Consider the following 19,964-nt stretch of genomic DNA (forward strand, 5'->3'; position numbering starts at 1 on the left):
CCAATCTGGGTTGGCTGCTGCTCTCTGGACCTGCTAAATAGCTGTGCTATATATAGTCTTGGGATCTCCCTACATTATTCTGAGGAATCTTTTTGTCTTGCTCTGGTTACTCTGTTTCCTTGTTCTTATGTATTTCTCATCCTTAGCGTATGTCCTCATCTTTGTAGAGCACATCCTCCAGTGGATTCTCAAAATGGGTGCATGGGAATAAATTTTTTGAATCTTCAATATCTGAAAGTAGCTTTATTCTACCCTCACACTTAATTAGTTTGGCTAGGTGTTGAACAGAGCTAGAAGTAATCTTCTCTCAGAACTTTGAAGGTATTCCTCCATTGTCTTGCTTCTAGTGTTGCTATGCAAAATTTATAGCTATTCTAATTCCTAATTCTTTGTTGGAAATCTTTTTTTCCCCCCAACTCTACAAGTTTGTAGGATATCTCTTTGTTTCCAGAGTTCTGAACTTTTTCAGTGATGTATCTGAATGTGGGTTTGTTTTTACTTGTGTGGGACTTTCTATGGACTTTTAAATCTGAAAACTCAGATCTTTCATTAGTGGAAAAATTTATTGACTGTATTTTTGCTTATTTCCTTCCTTTCATTTTCTCTATTCTATTTTCCTAGAGCTCCTAATTTTCAGATTTTTGAACCTCTCGGGTTGGTTCTCTAATTTTCTTATATTTTGCTCTCTTACCTTCCATTTCTGTTCACTGTAAAGTGGGCTGGGTGTTTCCCTGGAGAACCCCTAAGGTCAGCATAATTGTGTTTTTTTAAATTTGTGACTAGAGAAAACTCTAGGGCTATATATACGGGTATTCTGGGAAGCGAGTGGGGTGAGGTCTGGGGATCTCAAATTCAGTGTTTAAATCTATTCATCATCCCTTTTCCAGTAGGTTGGTCCCACACTTGAATGTGCCTGATCTCTCTCAGTCCAGAGACACTCTGTTTTATGCTTTCCAAAGAACTAAACGTCCAGTCTTCTGCCAGAGTGGGGAAGGGAATCTAATTGCTTCTTGAAGAGACTTCTGACAAATCCTCACGTCTCCAGTTCCACCTTCATCTCATTTCCAGTTTCTGAGCTTCCAGAGGATTTCATAATCTAAATCAAGTTGCTTCTTGGTTTTTACCTACCGCTGACTTAGCAGTCAGCTTTCTTAGGCTGCTAAGGTAAGTTACCACTTAACATCTGCTTTCCAAGTAACAAAATTTTGCTGCTGTTGTCTTCTATCCAGTTTTCTTATTCCTTGAGCGTTTATCCTTAACTACCCTAACTGTCCTTGGAGTGGAGTTTAGGAGGGAGCAGAGCTAACTGCTTACATTAAAGCCGCCATCTTTACATGAAAATTCCATTCTGCTTTTCCGCAAATTAGAGAATCACAGTTCCTACATATTGAAAGGGACTCCAAGAGAGTACATAGTGAATTCTTCCCTTCAGAGAGCAAAGTGTATTGTTTAACTTGCAGATGAGGTGGCTGAAGCCACCAGGAAGCTGCGTTTCTAGCCCAAGGTCACACACAGGCATACAGATAGACATCATGCTGTTCTCCAGTCTATGTAGCGAAAATAATGATCTCTCAAAGTTTTACAGGTATTTTTTCCCCCTAATTTAGGACTATTTCAGCAACAGCTAGATCCTTTTCTATAATACCTTACATTTGCACCCTCTTCCAGTGGGCAGATGAATTCTTCATATTAGAATATTAGGTGTTAAACTAATTACAAAATGTGGTTAAATGTTTTATTTCTTGTGAAGTTGGCTTAAAAAATTTCAGACACAAGCAGATTTACAAAGTAGTTGATATGCTGTAGATATGTCCTTTTGAGTAATGTATACAAAGGATCTTAGAGAGAGGCACACCATAATTTAAATATAATTTGTATAACTTTTTAAAACAAGTGATAGAATAACTATTTTTAATTTTCAAGAAATACTTACAACTGAAAAAAAAAAACCAGCCTGGTTTGTTGTAAGAGTTTTACTCTATTATATAGTATAATGCTCTTTGTTAAATTTTAGGGAAAAAACACAAGCTTTGACAAAAATGCATTTGTAGAGGAAGAAAGGACTGAGATTTGGGATTCAACTTATTTTAAATTGATGCTACCTTTTCTCCCCCTGCATAATATAGCCCATAGCCTTAAAATATTACTAAATTATAACAAAATTAAAATATTTTTGATGAAGGAATTCGTTTTAGTCCATAAAAATTTTAAGAGCTTTATAAAACTAGGCACTAAAGAAGCTTTAACAAATGCAACGCTCCAGAGGAAAATGAAGGATAAAAAGAAAACCATCCGCAAATACTTACAGATTCTTTTCTGCCCATAGTTTTGCTGTGTGAGCGGGAACGGGAGATGTTGCTAAAAAAGGAATCCTTTTTAGTAGCAGACGAAGGTGGGGAGCCAGTGAATTCCCTTCCTCCAGGCAAACTCTCAATGCTTGGAGATGAACTGATGTTTTTAGAACTTTGTCCTGTAAGAAAATTAAAGTAGAAATAATGAAACACCAGGCTCTTTCACTAAGCTACTGAATTTACTGCTTTTGATAAATGATCAGTCATGATACTTCTTTGTTCACAGTGTCAACATAATGACACTACGGAATATTAAAATGGGTGCATTTGTATGTATCAGAATAGCTGCCAATTTTTGTAAAACAATGACATACTGCTCTAGTTTTCTACATGTAATTTATAGTACAATAGTCCAAGTTTTGCACACATATAAAAAAACTGAAAAATCCAATTTTTAGAAATCACAGGGTAAATGACAGGATTTTCTCTTAAATAATGGAATTGTCCTTAATAATAGAAACCAGAAACTGTTATACTGCATATTATATTATTAATATCAAAAAATCTAAATCCTTCACCAGTGTTTCAAAAGAGCCTCTTTCCTTTTCATTAACTGTAGAACAGATATAAGGCTACCCTTGGCCTATGGTAGAAGCATCTGGAAATGGGACAAGGTATTAGCTCACAGAGCCAGCCCTGGTGGTCTAGTGGTTAAGATTCGGTGCTCTCACCGCCACAGCCCGGGTTCGTTTCCTGGTCAGGGAACCACACCATCCATCTGTCACTTGTCATACTGTGGTGGCAGCATGTTGCTGTGATGCTAAAAACTATGCCACTGGGATTTCAAATACCAGCAGGGTCACCTATGGTGGACAGGTTTCAGTGGAGCTTCCAGATTCAGACAGACTAGGAAGAAGGACCTGGCCACCCACTTCTGAAAAAATTGGCCATGAAAACCCTGTGAACAGCAGCAGAGCATTGTCTGATATAGTGCCAATTGTGAGAGGATGGCACAAAAAGACCGGGCAGGGTTCCACTCTGCTCTACACAGGGCTGCTAGGAGTTGGAATTAACTTGATGGCACTAACACAATTGGCTCACAGGGCCTCTTTCTTGACCTGTCCCCACATTAGAGTGGGGGGATCCCATCTGTGATTTCCCAGTAGTGCCTTTTTTACTGAGAGGTCTGGAGCCACAAACCTCCCTCAGACAGGAGCAAGGGTTCTAGTGAGTCCTGTGGAGAGGGTGGTGTGGTGTAGAAGACTGGTACAGAGAATTGGCTGCAGCCAGACTCATGCAGGTCTCACTTATACAGTGGGATACTCCCACAAGATTGTTATGGGGACTTAAGGACCTAGCAAAATACCTGGTGTGTATGCATTCATTCATTCAACCATTAGTAACTGAAGGCCTGGTAACTGCCAGACACTTATGGGTGCAGGGGGACAGTGGAAACTAAAACCATCAAAAATCCCAAGCTTTGAGGAGTTTATTTTCTAGTGAGGGGAGACAGACAAATACATTAGTAAAATATATATGATTTTAGATGGTAGTTAGTGCTATGGAGAAAAATAAAGCAGTAAAGGGGGATGTGAGTGTCAGTCCAATTTTAAATAGGATGGTCGGGGAAGGTCACTGAGAGTTGAGGTGCATTGACATTTGAGCAAAATCCTGAAGAAGGTGAAATACAGCTTTGCAGATAATACGAAGAAACAGCAGTGCAAAGGCCCCAAAGCAGGAACTTTGTGTGTTTGAGGAACAGCAAGACGGCCAGTGTGGCTACAGCTAAGAATGAAGGGGAAAAGGGTAGGAGATGAGGTTTGAGAGCAGCAGGGGATCAAAGCAGGTAGGGATTTGTGGACAATTTTGATTACTTTTATTCCAAGAAGGGAAGCCACTGGAAGCCACTAGAGGATTTGAGCAGAGGAGTGACACGATTTGACTTGATTTTAAAAGGATCAACCTGGTTGCTGTGTTGAGAATAGAATTAGGGGTGGGAGAGGGCCAAAACAAAAGCAGGGAAATCCGTTTTTGCCACTGCAAAACTCCAAGTAAGCAGAATGATCATAGCTCTTGGTGGCGGGAAGTGCTCAGACTCTGGACAACACTGACTAGGTTTACCGATGAATCCATTAGGGGTATGAGAGAAAGAGAGAAGTCAAGTTTAACTCCAGACATTCCAAAATTAGATAGTGGTGATAGTTGCGCATCTCTGTGAACATACTGAAAACCACTGAGTTATACACTTTAAAAAGGTGAATTTTATGGTATATGAGTTATATCTCAATAAAGCTATTATTTTTATAAAGTTAGTTTTCACATTAAACTCCCAGCAGTGACTAGCAGTAAAGGGCCTACCCATTTCCACCCAAAAGAGGGCTGCTCTAATAGAAAATCATGGCTGCAGAGTTCCCTAGCGAGCTGGCAGAGACTGTTGTGAGGTTTGCATCATGGTTTGACAACATCCCCCCACTTCCCAGTCCTGTTTCCGCCTCTTTTCCTTTCACAGGTGTTGTTCCTCAGTAAACCTTCTGTACTTCTAACCCCGTCTCAGAGTCTGCTTCCTGGAGAATCCAACCTGCAATGGACGATACCGGGGCTGAGCCTCGAAGGGTAGTAGAGGTGCCTCTGAGGTCAGGAAAGGAGAGAGAAGAACAGGTCCCAGGGCCTAGAAACATCTTATGCTTCCTTCAGGGTCTTGACTATCGCAGCTCCACCTGGACCTCACTCCTTCCCTTCTCTGCCTCCCCCTGTCTCCCACCCTCCTCCAGGGCTCTAAGTCTTAACTTCCCTGGGCTACGTTTTCATGGCTACAATCTCAAGTACAGGGTCCTAGAATGCTGGAGCTGAAAAAGACTTCAGGAACTAATTTAGTTTCTCTTTTTAAAATTAGACCACTAATACGTAAATACATTCTCACTATAAATTGGTTAGATGTGAAAAATGCCTTTATAAAAAAATAGCTTTACTGAGATTTAATTCATATACCATAAAATTTGCCTTTTTATTTTTTTGTGAGGAGATCAGCCCTGTGCTAATATCTGCCAATCCTGCTCTTTTTTTTTTGTTGAGGAAGACTGGCCCTGGGCTAACATCCACGCCCATCTTCCTCCACTTTATATGGGACACCGCCACAGCATGGCTTGCCCAGCAGTGTGTCGGTGTGCGCCTGGGGTCTGAACCAGCAAACCCCGGGCAGCTGCAGCAGAGCGTGCGCACTTAACCGCTTGTGCCACCAGGCTGGCCCCAAAATTTGCCTTTTTAAAAGTGTATAATTCATTTTAGTTTTTCACATTTAATTCACATTTGGTTTTTAGTATAGTCACAGAGATTCGCAACCATCACCGTCTAATTTTAGAACATTTTGTCACCCAAAGAGAAACCTTGTGCCCATTAGCAGTTACTCCCAATACTCCCTTCCCTATAGCCCCTGGCAACCACTAATCTACTTTCTGTCTCTATGGATTTGCCTTTTCTGGATATGTCATATAAATGGAGTGATACAGTATGTGGTCTTTTGTGACTGGCTTCTTTCAGTTGGCACAATGTTTTCAAGGTTCATTCATGCTGTAGCATGTTATCAGTACTTCGTTCCTTTTCACTGCCAAATAATATTCTGTTCTATAGAGATACCACATTTTGTTTATCCACTCATCAGTTAATAGACATTTAGCTTGTATCCATTTCTTGGGTATTATGAATAATGCTGCTATGAACACTCACGTATAAGTTTTTGTGTGGACATGTTTTCATTTCTCTTGGGTCTTGAGTGGAATTGCTCTGTTTAACATTTTGAGAAAATGCCAAACTGTTTTTGAAAATGGCTACACCATTTTACATTTCCACCAGCATTGTAGGAGTGTTCCAATTTCTCCACATCATTGTCAACACTTATTATTGGCTATCTTTTTATTTTAGCCATCCCAGTGGGTGTGAAGTGGTATCTCATTATGATTTTTATTTGCATTTTCCCAACGCAAATGACTAATGATGTTGAGCTTCTTTTCATGTGCTTATTAGACATCTGTATATTTTCTTTGGAGGAATGTCTACTCAAATCTTTTGCCCATTTTTAACATTAGGTTGTTTTTCTACTGTTTTATTGTTGAGCTGTAAGAATTCTTCTGGGTACAAGTCCCTTTTTAGATATATGTTTTGAAAAAAATTCTCCCATTCTGTGCATTGTCTTTTCACTTTCTTAATGGTATCCTTTGACACTTAAAAGGTTTAAATTTTGATGAATCCCATTTACCTATTTTTTCTTTTGTTGCTTGTGCTGTTGGTATCACATCTAAGAAGCCACTGCCTAACCCAAGTTCACAAAGATTTACTCCTATGTTTCTTTTCAGAGTGTTAGAGTTGAGCTCCTGCATTAAGGCTTCCTTGCATATACCATGAGTTGCTTTTTCCTCTGGCTGCTTTCAAGATTCTTCCTTTGTTGTTGGTTTTTAACAGTCTGACTATGATGGGGTCTAGGTGTGGATCTCTTTGACTTTATCCCACTTGGAGCTAAATGAGCTTCCTGGATATATAGATTACTGTTTTTCATGAAACTGTGGAATATTTCTGCAAGCATTTCTTCAAATATTCTTTCTGCCTCTTTCTTTCTCTTTTCTCCTTCTGGGACTCCCATTATCTGTATGTTGGTATGCTTGATGGTATTCCGCAAGTCTCCGAGACTGTGTTCATTTTTCTTTATTCTTTTGTCTTTCTGTTTTTCAGACTGGATAATCTCAGCTGACATAGCTTCCAGTTCTGATCTTTCTTGTATCAGCTCAAATCTGCTGTTGATCCTCTGTGGTGAATTTTTCACTTCAGTTATCATACTTTTCAACTCCGAAATATCTATTTGGTTTTTTAAAAACATTCCTATCTCTTTAGCGACATTCTCTATTTGGTGAGACACTGGTCTCATACTTTCCTTTAGTTCTTTAGAAACAGTTTCCTTTAGTTTTTTGAAGATATTTATAATAGCTGATGTAAAGTCTTTATCTAGTAAGTCCAGTGTCTCAGTTTCCTCTGAGGCAGTTTGTACTTACTGATTTTTTCCCTGTACATGAGCCATACTTTTCCATTTCTTTGTATGTCTCAGAAATTTTACTGAAAACTGGACATTTTAATAAAATAATGTGGCATCTCTGGAAATTAGATCCCACTCATCCCCCAAGTTTGTTTTTCTTGCTGTTTGTTGTTTTTTCAGTGACTTTCCTAAATGAATTTTATAGTCTATATCTTTTGTTGTGTGTGGCCACTGAAGTCTCTGCTTGGTTACCTTAGTGGTCAGTTAAGAGAAAGAAATTTCCTTTTTTTAACGCCTTGAACCAGGGGGCTCTGTGTGTGTTGGGACACACCTTCAATGCTCTAGCAGGCAGTTCACAATTCTGCTTTAGCCTTCACTCCTGCCTATGCAGAGCTTCAAGTTCATCCAGAGTTGAGAGATTACAGCCTTCTCAAGTCTTTCCTGGGCATGTGCATAATCCTGCATGTATGTGGCCTTCTAGAATCCCAGGAATATACTGGAGCTCTTCTAACTCCTCTATGGACATCTCATTCCTCAGATTTCCCTTTTAAGTCTTTTGTTAGCCTCTGATTTTCCTGTTAAGTTTTTGGTTAGCTGCTTGTTTGCTCCCTTTCCACCTGGGACAGCTGTGATGTTAAATAATTGCCACTGATTATTTTTGATGGATGCCCGATGGATGGGGTTTCTCCCTTAGTGAGCTGTGAATAGGGCAAATAGAGACAAGCCCTATGAATGAGGCTTTTCCAGGGAGCTTCTGGACAGGTCAAATAGTGACAATTTAATGGGGATGGGACTTTTAGGGTGCTCCAAATCCATTCTTTCTCTTCCAGTGATTGCCAGGCTGGTGGTTATCAAAGGCTATGGTGGAGCCTGGGCAGAGGGCGGGAATAGGGCAAGTTAAAATGCCACAAAGCATGCTGTTGTTACTGATATTCAGCCATTTTTTCTTGAATAGATGCCTCTCAAATTGTTGCAATCCTTTGATTAATTTCCAGAGTTCTGAAAAAGCTGATTTTGACATTTCTGCTACTGTTCTTATTGCTTTTACGGAGAAACTAATTTTCAGCAGTCCTTATACTATCATTCCAAAAGTCCTTCCCTCTGTGAATTGCTTTTTGGACTTAACTTAGTCTAGGAAATTTGTCTTTGTCATGTATAAAAATCTGCCTTACTCTTATTTATTTATTTTTCTGGTGAGGAAGATTAGCCCTGAGCTAACATCCGTTGCCAATCCTCCTCTTTTTGCTGAGGAAGATTGGCCCTGAGCTAACATCTGTGCCCATCTTCCTCTACTTTATGTGGGACGCCTGCCATAGCATGGCTTGATAAGTGGTACGTAGGTCTGCACCCAGGATCTGGGCCTGCAAACCCCGGGTTGCTGAAGCAGAGTACGTGAACTTAACCACTATGCCATTGGGCTGGCCCCTGCCTTACTCTTTTTAATGGCTGTGAAGAAAAAAATTTTGTAGCACTCCTGAATAGACATTTAGGACTTTTCCAGTTTTTTGCCTTTACAAACAAAGTGGCAATTAACAGTTTAGTGACGTACATCTTTAGGTACAAACACTTGGCTATTCCTATAAGGTAAATTTAAATAAATGGAACTGCTATGTCTAATGTACGTGCACTTTAAATTTAGATAAATGATTCCAAATTGCTCTCTCCTAGGATTTTAACATACATATGTGTGTATATGTACATCTGTATATAAAGTGTAAATGTAACATGATACATTATATCTTTATTCATCTCTTTACTTGGTTACTCTGATGAAGGGAGCACTTCACTGTGTTAGCTTGAAGTTTCCTGATAACAAGTGAGGCTGAATATCTTTTAATATATTTATACAGGCCATCTGAAGGTCCTATGTGAATTGTCTCTGCTCATTTTATTTTTAAAAACTGATTTAGGGGAGTTTTTCCTAAATTCTGGAACTTAGCCCTTTGTGTATATGTGTGTGTGTGTCCACATTTTCCTTTATGGCTTTTGTTTTTAAAGTCCTGCTTATTTAGGAAGGCATTTCTTACCCCAAGATGATATAGTGGGAAACAATTTAAATATTTATTATAAACCTAGGTTTTTCGTTTTCCTTTTATGAATATTTTCTCATTGCTCCTTGGAACTCTACTCCTTAAGTAGCTTTTATTGCCTTGGGGTGGTAAGATATAGCTAAAACAAAAGGAATGTTTGCTCAGCTTTGAGTTTCAAATTACTTTTAAAAGTTTACAGAACAAAAGATAAATTCTAAGAAGCCAAAGCATTTGATTCACAAGAACATGGCTTTTTTATAAAATGAAATGAAGAAATTTCCATCTTTCTCTAAGCTTATACAAGTGAATTTATCTGTCCCTTCAAAACTTGGATCACCCACCTATAAAGTTCTCTGGTGCTAGTGACTTTATAAAGGCATTACAATGATGACTTTTGGATTTTTTTCTATATTCATTCCTCTTTTAAAGTTTTCTACTTCTTGGTCAATTTTTATAATTCATATCTTCCCCCCAAAAGCCATATATGTGGCGGGCAGAATAATGCCTATGCCTTTAATCTCCAGAGCCTGTGAATATGTTACCTTACATAGCAAAAGAGACTTTGCAGGTGTGACTAAGATCAAGAACCCTGAGATGAGAAGAATATCCTGGGTTATCATGGTGGGCCAATGTAGACACATGACTCCTGAAAGTGAAATAGGAAGGCAGAAAAATGAGTCAGAGAAATGACTAAAGACGAAAAAGGAGACAGTTGAAGCATGAGAGGGACTTGACCTGGCATTGCTGGCTTTGAAGACAGAGGAAGACGGCCATGAGCCAATGTGGCATCCTCTAAAAGATGGGAAGGGCCCTCAGCTGACAGCCACCAAGAAACGGGGACCTTGGTCCTAAAGTCATAAGGAATTGAATTCTGCCAACAGCAGAAATGATTCTCCCCTAGAGCCTCCTGACACCTTGGTTTTAGCTTGGTCAGACCTGTATCAGACTTCTGACCTACAGAACAGTTAAATAAACGGGAAATTCTCTTTACTATTCCTTTGATTATTATACTCTACTTGTGATCTCTAGACTCTCAATATCTGATGTTATAGTTCAAAGTCTGAGTTAATCTGAAATTCCAAGTAGAATCATTTAAATTTTATTATACACTTGGAAAAAGAATTTTGTGGACTATTACAACTTTTTTTTCCACTTTCTTCCAAAAGGAAAAAATAGTTGTGAGGAGTTTTATATATATCAAACCTTATAAAATTTTAGTTGCCTTGAATACTTTCTGAAATAAGGTAGTGGGCACCTATTATGTCTATCTATCCATCTATTGGATATTTACAATATATAAGTAAAGTTCTATCAAACCTGTTGAGAAATCTTTCCATTTAAAAGAAATTACACTACCAAAGAAAAAATCTTAAGCTATCCTAGTTTGTATAAATCACGTGTTTCCATTTTAAAACTATAATAAAACCAAGAAACCTTTTCTTTGGTTCTATATTTTATCTGTACTATTTGTTTTTTCTCCAACCTTCCCTGTATACATATTTCCCTAGTCTGTCTACCCAAAGAAGAAGAAGAATGAAAATTAGAATACACTACAGCAATGAGATATTTGCAAAATTTTAGTCCTTGCACACGTATGTACCTTTATACATATTATCTCATTTAATCCTAATGATATTGTGAGATGGTCATATCTGAGAAAACTGAGGCTTGGACCGTTTAATTAACTTCCTCAAGGACATACAGTTATATATATAGCTAGCAACATCATAAGATTTGTCCAAAATAAAAGACTATGCCAACACATATTATTATATTTCTGTATCACAGAGGGTGACTCTAAGGAGCTATTCATTCAAAACGGCAACCCCTCCCCCCCAAAAAAAACCCCAAATAAACCAGATTTGGGGAATAGGTTCATCTACCTAATTTTTAGGACATATATAATTTTGAGATGGCTTTTTCTAGAAACAGAAAATAACTGATGGTCAGGCCACTTGTATTCAATGACAGGTGTTCCTACTTGTATTACAAAGGCCAGATTTCACTAAGAGCAGGGACTGTGGTCATTACCAGCTTCTCCTGTTGGGAAAAGCTAGCATAGTGGGTGGCATGTTGTGGGACTGCAATAAAGGTCTGCCGATGTTCAATTTAGAACATCTGAAGAGGACTGTATACACCAGCGCTACCCAAGAGAAATACAATGTGAGCCACATATATCATTTTTAATTTTCTAGTATTCAAATTTAAAAAGTAAAGTGAAATTAATTTGAATAATTTATTTAACCCCTTATATCCAAACTATTATCATTCCAACACGTAATCAAGATATAAAAACTTTTGAGATATTTTACATTCATTTTTTCATGCTAAGTCTTTAAAATCCATGGCATATTTTATACTCACAGCATATATTTCAAGTGCTCAATGGCCACATGTGGCTAGGGGATACCATATTGGACAGCGCAGGTATAAACCAATGAACAGTCTAAACTTCCAAATGTTTTTCACAACATGCAGGTTGTTATATTTAAGTAACTATCTTAACAAAATAAGGTAACGATGTATCTAGGAGAAATCTTTAGACTCCTCACTTTAATAAATTAGCTTACCAATTATGTACTGTGTGAGAATAAGTATGCAAATCCAGAAAGAATTTGAAAGCAGTTTGTTCCCATGAGGAACAACATCCACAGGTATCTTCTGCACCTATTATTCTGCTTAGCAGCTACCTTTTCAGCGATAACACTAACATTAGCTCTTATCAGAATTTATCTTTGAATTATCAAATTCCAAATGAGTGGTAGTATTAATAAAGTACCTGGGCTAGATCTCACACAGAAACCCTGTGTAAAATATATTTCTCTGGCGGCCAGTCTGGTGGCATAGTGGTTAAGTTTGCATGCTCCACTTCGGTGGCCCAGGGCTCGCATCCTGGGCGCAGACCTATGCACCACTCATCAAGCCATGCTGTGGTGGCATCCCATATACAAAACAGAGGAAGATAGGCATGGATGTTAGCTCAGGGTTAATCTTCCTCAGCAAAAAAAAAAAAAAAAAAAAAAAATATATATATATATATATATTTCCCCTCCATTACAGAAATTAGTTTACTAAGGTTTTTGTGCCTTGTGGGAACATAAACATTTAGACCTTAAGAAAATGAAGTCACCAGAACATGTTCTCCAAAGGGATGATGGAGTATCTCCTCTGGAGATCTGTAAGAAAGGCCTAGACACCAGGAGTAATCTTGCCTTGGGAAGAAGAAAGGACTATCAGGCTTCTCTGCCCTTTTCATGCCCAGTACACACAGAACATGACAACACCGGTACGGCACAGCAGGCAAATGGATGAGACATTCCATCACCCAGGCCTCACATGGACAGCTCCCGAGCTGAGGGGTCAGTATTCTCACAAGCCGGTAGCCCATAAGCTGCACAGTGGTTCTGAAGCTCTGTAAATCTTTTACAGTTTTTAACTGATAGGAACAACATTAATCATTTCTTTCGTTGCACTAAAATTTGAAGTCTATTCTTAGAGGCACATTTTTAAATATATTGCTGTGGTGCCCTGCCCAGATTCCCCCTTCAGGCCGAGGCACTCATTCCCCCAGCTGCCAGCAGTGGCGGCTGCTGATGGCTCTCAAGAGCTGTCTCTGGTAACAGGCCTCAGCTGAAGAGAGCTGAAGAGAGGTCATGCCCCTTCCGCGGGGACTGGCTCCAGTCCAGTGACTGGTTTGGGTTGACAGAGGATACAGGCTGGTCCCTTGCCTCATGGTGGGCAACTCTAGGGGGAAGTGCCAGCCCCAGAGGTTCCAGCAGCAACTGCAAGGCAGTTCAGCTCCTCCCTCAGCTCAGTTCTCCTTCTTTCACTCCCCAGGCGCTGATCTTGAGGACACTCCCTAAAAGCTTGCTACCCATAAATCTTTGTCTCACAGTATTTCTCAGAAATCCTGACCCAAGACAATTATTTAAAATTATTTTATGCTGTAAGGCATTCTTAAATATACTAACTATAGGCCCATTCTTAAGCTGCCTCAGGCATGCACAGTGTCTTTCATTCATAACCAAACATCAGAAAACAAGCCCTCTACAGGCTGGTCTTATGAAATGCCTGAGACTCTGCCTAGCACCGAGGACAAGGGATGACCACACCAGGAGCTCTTAAGAAGCTCCCCAAATAGCAGTACAAAGGAAATATAGACTTGTACACACACTAACCTACCTGCAATCCCAGGTGAGAAAAGCAAACACAGAACATAAAGGGCAGTACTCAAAGCACAAAAGAGGGAGTGTCCATCCTGTCTCAGGCAATTAGAGGTGTGGGCTCAATCCTAAAACCTGCAGAGTTGGGGTGGGGGCTCAGGGAGGGTCATTTTGGGCAGAGAACACAGTATTGACCAAGGCAGTCAGACCACTGCGAACATCTAGCTCAGTCAGAGCCTGATTAAATCCCTGGAGCTTCCCGCTCTCCATCTGTAATTGAAAAGGACACCAACACCAGTGTAAAATAAGACCAAGTCCAACAGAGTGCTTCTTTTTCATTTGATGATTATTTCAATGGTCTTTCGCGGGGAGGAGGCAATCGAACAAATTCTTTCTAAAAGTTGCTAGTACCCTAAACGCCAGCTTATTTTCTCTCGGTCATCCAGCCCTGGGGGGAGGGAGGAAAGAAGGAAGGTGAGGCTCTAGAAATAGGGCCAGCTATGTCAAGAAGAGCACCTTGTTCTCATTCTAAGGGGTCTGGCCTTTATCTTGTCAGTAGATGATGGGAGTTACCACAGATTTTAAGCAGGAAAGTAGCATGAGGATTACAGGAGCTTGGCTGAATGAGGCATCTCCTGCACTGGCCCACACAAGAGATTATAAGGGCTTAAACTAAGGCTGTGGTGGTAGGTTTGAGAGATGTTTACAAGGCAGAATCCCTCAAAAGAATACCTGCTGGGTCAGACACACCTAGGCTTGAGTCTGAGCTCAGCTGATATCTAATTGTGGGGCCCTGAACAAGTCTTTGAGGCTCCATAAGCCACGGTTCTCATGCACAAGTGAGGCCTCTACTTCACACATGCTGTGTGTTCCAAGTGGGTCATGTGTGTAAAGGGCTCAGTGGGGTGCCCAGCATATGCTAAGCGCTCAGTAGACATAAGCTATTACTAGCACAGTGGTGACTTCCAAATCTTAAGCAGGGAGTTTAATATGCAGCACTCGGGGTTACAGATTTGCTAGTCCTCTCCTGTGGGGACTACTGCATTGGCTGCACTTCTTAGCGACATTCCAGACTTCAGCTAACAGGCTTTAAGCATAGGACCACCACATATGCCATACATAAGACTGCCTGGTGGAGCAGCTGAAGTCCAGCTCACATTGTACGTGTTAAGATATGTGCCCTGGTGTGAGCTGCATCTGCACAGAAGGGGTATCTTTTTCTAAAGTGCACAAAGGTAGACTAGATATGGCCATGCTAGGGTATATTAAATCTTTCCTTCATTCTCTTTCCCTCTCTGAAACATTCAATAAAAGTTGTGTGTCCCATATGCTGCATCTCACTCGAGGTTATCTGTCGAGAGCCCAAGTTGACTGAATGAGCTTCACAGGTATCAGCGAGGAGCCCTAACTACAGAATGGCTGGGAGGGAGGAAAGGAGGAAGGGGAAAAATTTTTATTAAGTGCCTATTATGCCCCATGAATAATATTTTCATGACTTTTCTCTCATTAAACTCATTGGGAAATAAGAACAGGGCTGGGCTGTATTCCTAAATAAACAGGCAGAATCCCCGTCAACCTGAAACCAGCTGAGGGAGCTGGACACAGGACACCGAAAGGCAAGGTGTTCAGGAGGCTGGGAAGTCTGGGGATTGTTGTGGGGGTGGGGGGGCACAGCTCAGAACAGCAGAAAGGGAAGAGCCAGGGAAGCCCAGTGCTGTGGCCACAGAAAAGGGATCACCTTGGCTTTATACAGTGACCCAGGAGAAAACCCTATCTGGTAACATTTTCTTACCTCACGGACTTGAGTGACACACAGCAAGAGGGCTGACGTCTACTCATTAAAAACCACACATCTTGGTGCCACAGGAGAGCAAACGGAAGCAGGCTGTACTGAAAGCCCCTGGAATAGACCTGCTCTAGTCTGACCACAGAGGTCAACCACTGTTGGATCCAGTGCTTGCATGCAAACAGGTGGTTTTAAGGAAAAAAAAAAAGACAGAGGTGTTGAGTTGGCTCCTTCATAATTTGATGCTGGTAACCAAGGAGGTATTTGAGGAAAACACATAATGGTGCTGCCATCATCACCACCACCCGAGCAGGTAGCACCCTCGAGCCCTTCTATGGGACAGGTGTTGTGGGAACTTCTGACAACCACCCTTTAAGCCGCTGTTCTCTTCCTCTCTTGACAGATAAGAGCTTAAGTTACCTCCCTCAGTCATCCAGCAAGGCAGTGACAGAAGCAGGAGTCAAACCCAGCACCAACTCCGGAGCCATGCTGGCAAAGCTGCACCTCCCTGCTCCCTAATAAGGGCTGTGCCAGGTGGGCTGGACTAACTGTGAACTAAAATTAGATGAAAGAAAAATGGAACGAGGTCTTTTGAAAGTAAAGGGCAAATTCTGACTCTGTTCTCGGTCCAAAAGCAGCTCATTTATTCAATGTCTTTTGGAATAAGTTCCACAAAATTGCATTTTCTAGCTAATTGATGCTTCTCCAAATTCATTTTACATATTATATATTTCTCTGCCTTCTTAAAGTGATTATACAGAAATAATGAAACTATATGTTCTGCTTCAGGACTATCATTTCTCAACAACCAGTGACCAATATAGGGTCATCCATGAGGATACTTTTTTGGTTTTTCAGTTTCTTTGTCTTGTCATTACTATGTCCTACTCTAGTTGATTTGACTTCCTTTTTCTTTGTTCTACCAATTTGCTGCTTGTCATCAGCACTGGGACATTTCTGTTAAGTACTTTCTTCTTGAAGGTCCAGAGCGGAAATCATCTCCAGATAAGAGAGCTGCTCTCACATTAACGTGAGCGACTTGCATGTTACTCCTCAGTTTAAAATCTTTTTTTTCCCTAGAAGGAATTATAAGAAAGTTAACAATGGTTACCCTTAGGGAAATGCGCTGGCAGAAAGAAGTGGGAGGAGAAAAGGGAGGTTTTTTCCATTTTATGTGTTTAATTAATTGGGATTGTCTAATATATGTATTTTAGTTTTACTTTAAGAATGTCAACAGTGGTTATCTGGGTAGGGAGATTTTTCACCTTTTTCTCCCCATTTTATTTTTAAAAACAACCTGATAAATGTTATATAATGATATCTATGTGTGTACATATATGTGTATATATTCATATCCATAAAATAAACACATACACACAAATATAAATTTTAAAAATGTGTATGGCAATAACTTAAGAAATCTAAATTTCTTTCCTACTGGTCCATTATATGATAATACTTACGTACCTCTCTTGTTGGAAATTCTAAATTCTCTTTGGAAGTAACGTTTGTGTTTGTGCCCACATTTTAAAGCTTTTTGGTTTGTGAATAAATTCCTAAATATCTCTTGAAAAAAGTTTCTGGGGGAGGTGTGCAATTTCCAAAAATAATTTTGAAGAAATCCTTTGAGTTAAGTCTTCAAAAAACAAATTCTCCTGTCATATTGTTTCATGATTGCAACCTACACTGAGAGATATAAAAATGGAACTTTCCAACAATTTTCCAAAAATTATTTATTGATCTAAATTGTGGAATCTCACTTTACAGTCAGTGTTTTTCTTCAAAACATTAAAACCAATATAATTATTGTGTGTTAAAAGGCAAAGATACAGATATGAAATCTCATGGGAAAAAAAGACTATAATCAAAGCACCATTGAAAGTATTGATATTTACTACACTTCTTGAAATTTACTCCATTACTTTGAAAAAAGACACTTGGGCAAGTCTAAATGAACTTTTACTTCCCTGAAACGAAAAGTATCTCCTCTTGAAATATTATATAGGGGAATATAATGGGTGTGGCACCTCTGATGAAGTTCTCCAACTTCTAATATTACTGATCCTATTAAGCAAGGATTGTTAGAAAGTTTTTTGTTGCCATCACTAACTATTCTGGTTTACTTCCACTTCCTCTTGCTTCTTTGACACTTTGTAGGAAGTGTGTTGAGGAAAACACAAAGTGACTTCTCCAAATCAGGGTGGGTATCATCTCACTGTCTCATCATCACTGTCACAGTCAGTCTGAAAGCTGTTTATTTGGGTGTCATGTTTCATAAAGCAGCTAGAGCCTTCCCTATCAGACTGACACAATCTCTGTCAGAGCATGGCAGGCAGGCGGAATTCTGAACAGGGTATCCAGAAAAAGAGCTGGTGCCTGACTGTGCAGGCTTGCCTGGGTCATCTAAAGCACAAGCTGATGCCAGGCAACCTGGTAAAGCTGTAGGGAAAGCCAGGGACCAACGAAAACAGAATCTGGTACATAGTAGGCACTCAATAAATATGTGCTGAATAAGTGAATGAGATGATTCTACTTATATAACACAAGTTATGTGAACAAATGATACAACCTGTCTCTTCCAGATTCTATTAAAAAAGCAACACTGTTCACGTGCCTCTGGTCTGCAGAAAAAAATGGACTGAGCAATAGCATAGAAGCAGAAGTTCAAACAAGCAAGCTAGCCTTCAGCGTTCTCTTTGCATAGGTATAAATTGGGCTTCCACAGCCAAAGATCTCCTCTGCAGCAAACTAACTTAAAAAAGTTAGCAAACTAACTTTGGGATAACAAAACACTGGTTAAAAAGTTGCCTGGGGGGCTCAGATTTTAATTTTAGGAAACAAATTTAAGTCCTGTGAATTCTCACCATATAAGATGATCTCATTCATACTCATTTAAGTATAGTAACTGACGAAGCTAAGATTATCTGCCTTTTCTATTGTCTATGCTACTGCACCCCTTTATTACACAGATCACTTAACAGACACCAAGAGCAAAGAGCAGCTCTTCTCGTGGAGCCCCCGAGCTAGAAAAGCCCTTAAAGGTCAGCTGGTTCAGTTACCAGAACACAGCCAGGAACTGTACCTGTGAAACCCAGAACTATCTATAGAAGTAAGGTCACGTACTTCTCTTGTCACAGTGTGTGTTTTTAACAAGTTAAGCCATACACCACTCATCTCCTAATCACAACATTCTCTTTTCCATTAATTTATCAAAAAGCATGGATATTATGAAGACATCATTATCAGAACAGTATTTTATTTTATTTTATTTATTTTTTCCCCCAAAGCCCCAGTAGATAGTTGTATGCCATAGCTGCACATCCTTCTAGCGGCTGTATGTGGGACGCGGCCTCAGCATGGCCAGAGAAGTGGTGCGTCGGTGCACGCCCGCGATCCGAACCCGGGCCGCCAACAGCGGAGCGCGCGCACTTAACCGCTAAGCCACGGGGCCGGCCCAGAACAGTATTTTAATACTAGTAGCATGACTATATTATGTGGATATTTTAAATTAAGAAAAACATGATATGTATTTTAATTAATATTATCTTTTTAGTCTGAATTTGAATTGAAGATTCTTAAAATTAGTCTAGGCTTCCACTTAACACAGAAATCCTCTCTATAGCATATTTTATCTAAAAGATTCCATAATAAAAGATTAATAAAGCAACTTTAAATATTTATACATTTTGAAATTCCACAGGAGGTGCTGAATATGGATTACTAATATTTTTCATTTCTTTTTTTTTTTTTGTGAGGAGGACTAGCCCTGAGCTAACATCTGATGCCAATCCTCTCCTTTTTTCTTGAGGAAGACTGGCCCTGAGCTAACATCCGTGGCCATCTTCCTCTACTTTATATGGGACGCTGCCACAGGATGGCTTGACAAGCGGTGCGTTGGTGAGCGCCCGGGATCCGAACCAGCAAACCCTGGGCTGCCGCAGCAGAGCGCGCGCACTTAACCGCTTGTGCCACCAGGCCAGCCCCTATTTTGTATTTCTTAAGTAAACTTTTTTATAGGTTTTAAACAAATGGTTATGATATTAAAATGTTATCTTTTGATTTTAAATCATTGTCAGTTACTGTATATGGAGATCTGTCACACAGGACTTTAATTCTGTTAATATGATTCATATTACAAAGTCTGTACTTAAAAATTTATTTCAAAATCAACTTGTAATTCAATACACTCAACAATATGCATATAAACAGCATATAAATCATCTAATCTCAGACCTAATTTGACAAATACTGTCACAGAACACCTATGCAACAAAAAGAACACCTCAGTGTGAGCTGCCAAATAAAGTGTAGTGTTAAAATTACCACAAAATATGGAGTGATCGTATTTTGCAAGGAAAGAGGCTGGTGCAAACTTAATAGAAAAGCCACATCACAGCCAGATCTGGCATCACCAGGGTATGACATGACAGGGGACTTTTGTTCTAAACAACAGTGCCACTCAGTGGCTGAACAATGGTAGTGAACTGATAAACAGTATGAATGGAGGGTGGGCAAAAAGAAAAATGGAGTTTGAGTAGGCAATGATAATACTGCAGGCAAAGAGATATACTACGTTGCCATGGTAACTGTACCTTGGAGGTCAGTTAGAGTCTGGACAGGAACAGAAACCTGAGCATCGCTTCCTGTAACTACATCGCCTCGATTTCATAAGAA

The 19,964-nt window shown here is 39.8% G+C and overlaps 1 protein-coding gene across 2 annotated transcripts in view; it reads right to left on the reverse strand.

Moving 5' to 3' along the window:
- Positions 1-19,964, reverse strand: part of TBC1D5 (TBC1 domain family member 5) — a 534,765-nt gene that overhangs the window by 52,849 nt on the left and 461,952 nt on the right. For both annotated transcript variants that reach the window (XM_058553679.1, XM_058553690.1), the window contains exon 18: positions 2,307-2,470. In XM_058553679.1, the coding sequence (XP_058409662.1) occupies positions 2,307-2,470 (164 nt within the window). The remainder of the gene's footprint in view (positions 1-2,306; positions 2,471-19,964) is intronic.

This window comes from Diceros bicornis, chromosome 2 (genome assembly GCF_020826845.1).
Source record: "Diceros bicornis minor isolate mBicDic1 chromosome 2, mDicBic1.mat.cur, whole genome shotgun sequence".
Lineage (NCBI taxonomy): Eukaryota > Metazoa > Chordata > Mammalia > Perissodactyla > Rhinocerotidae > Diceros > Diceros bicornis.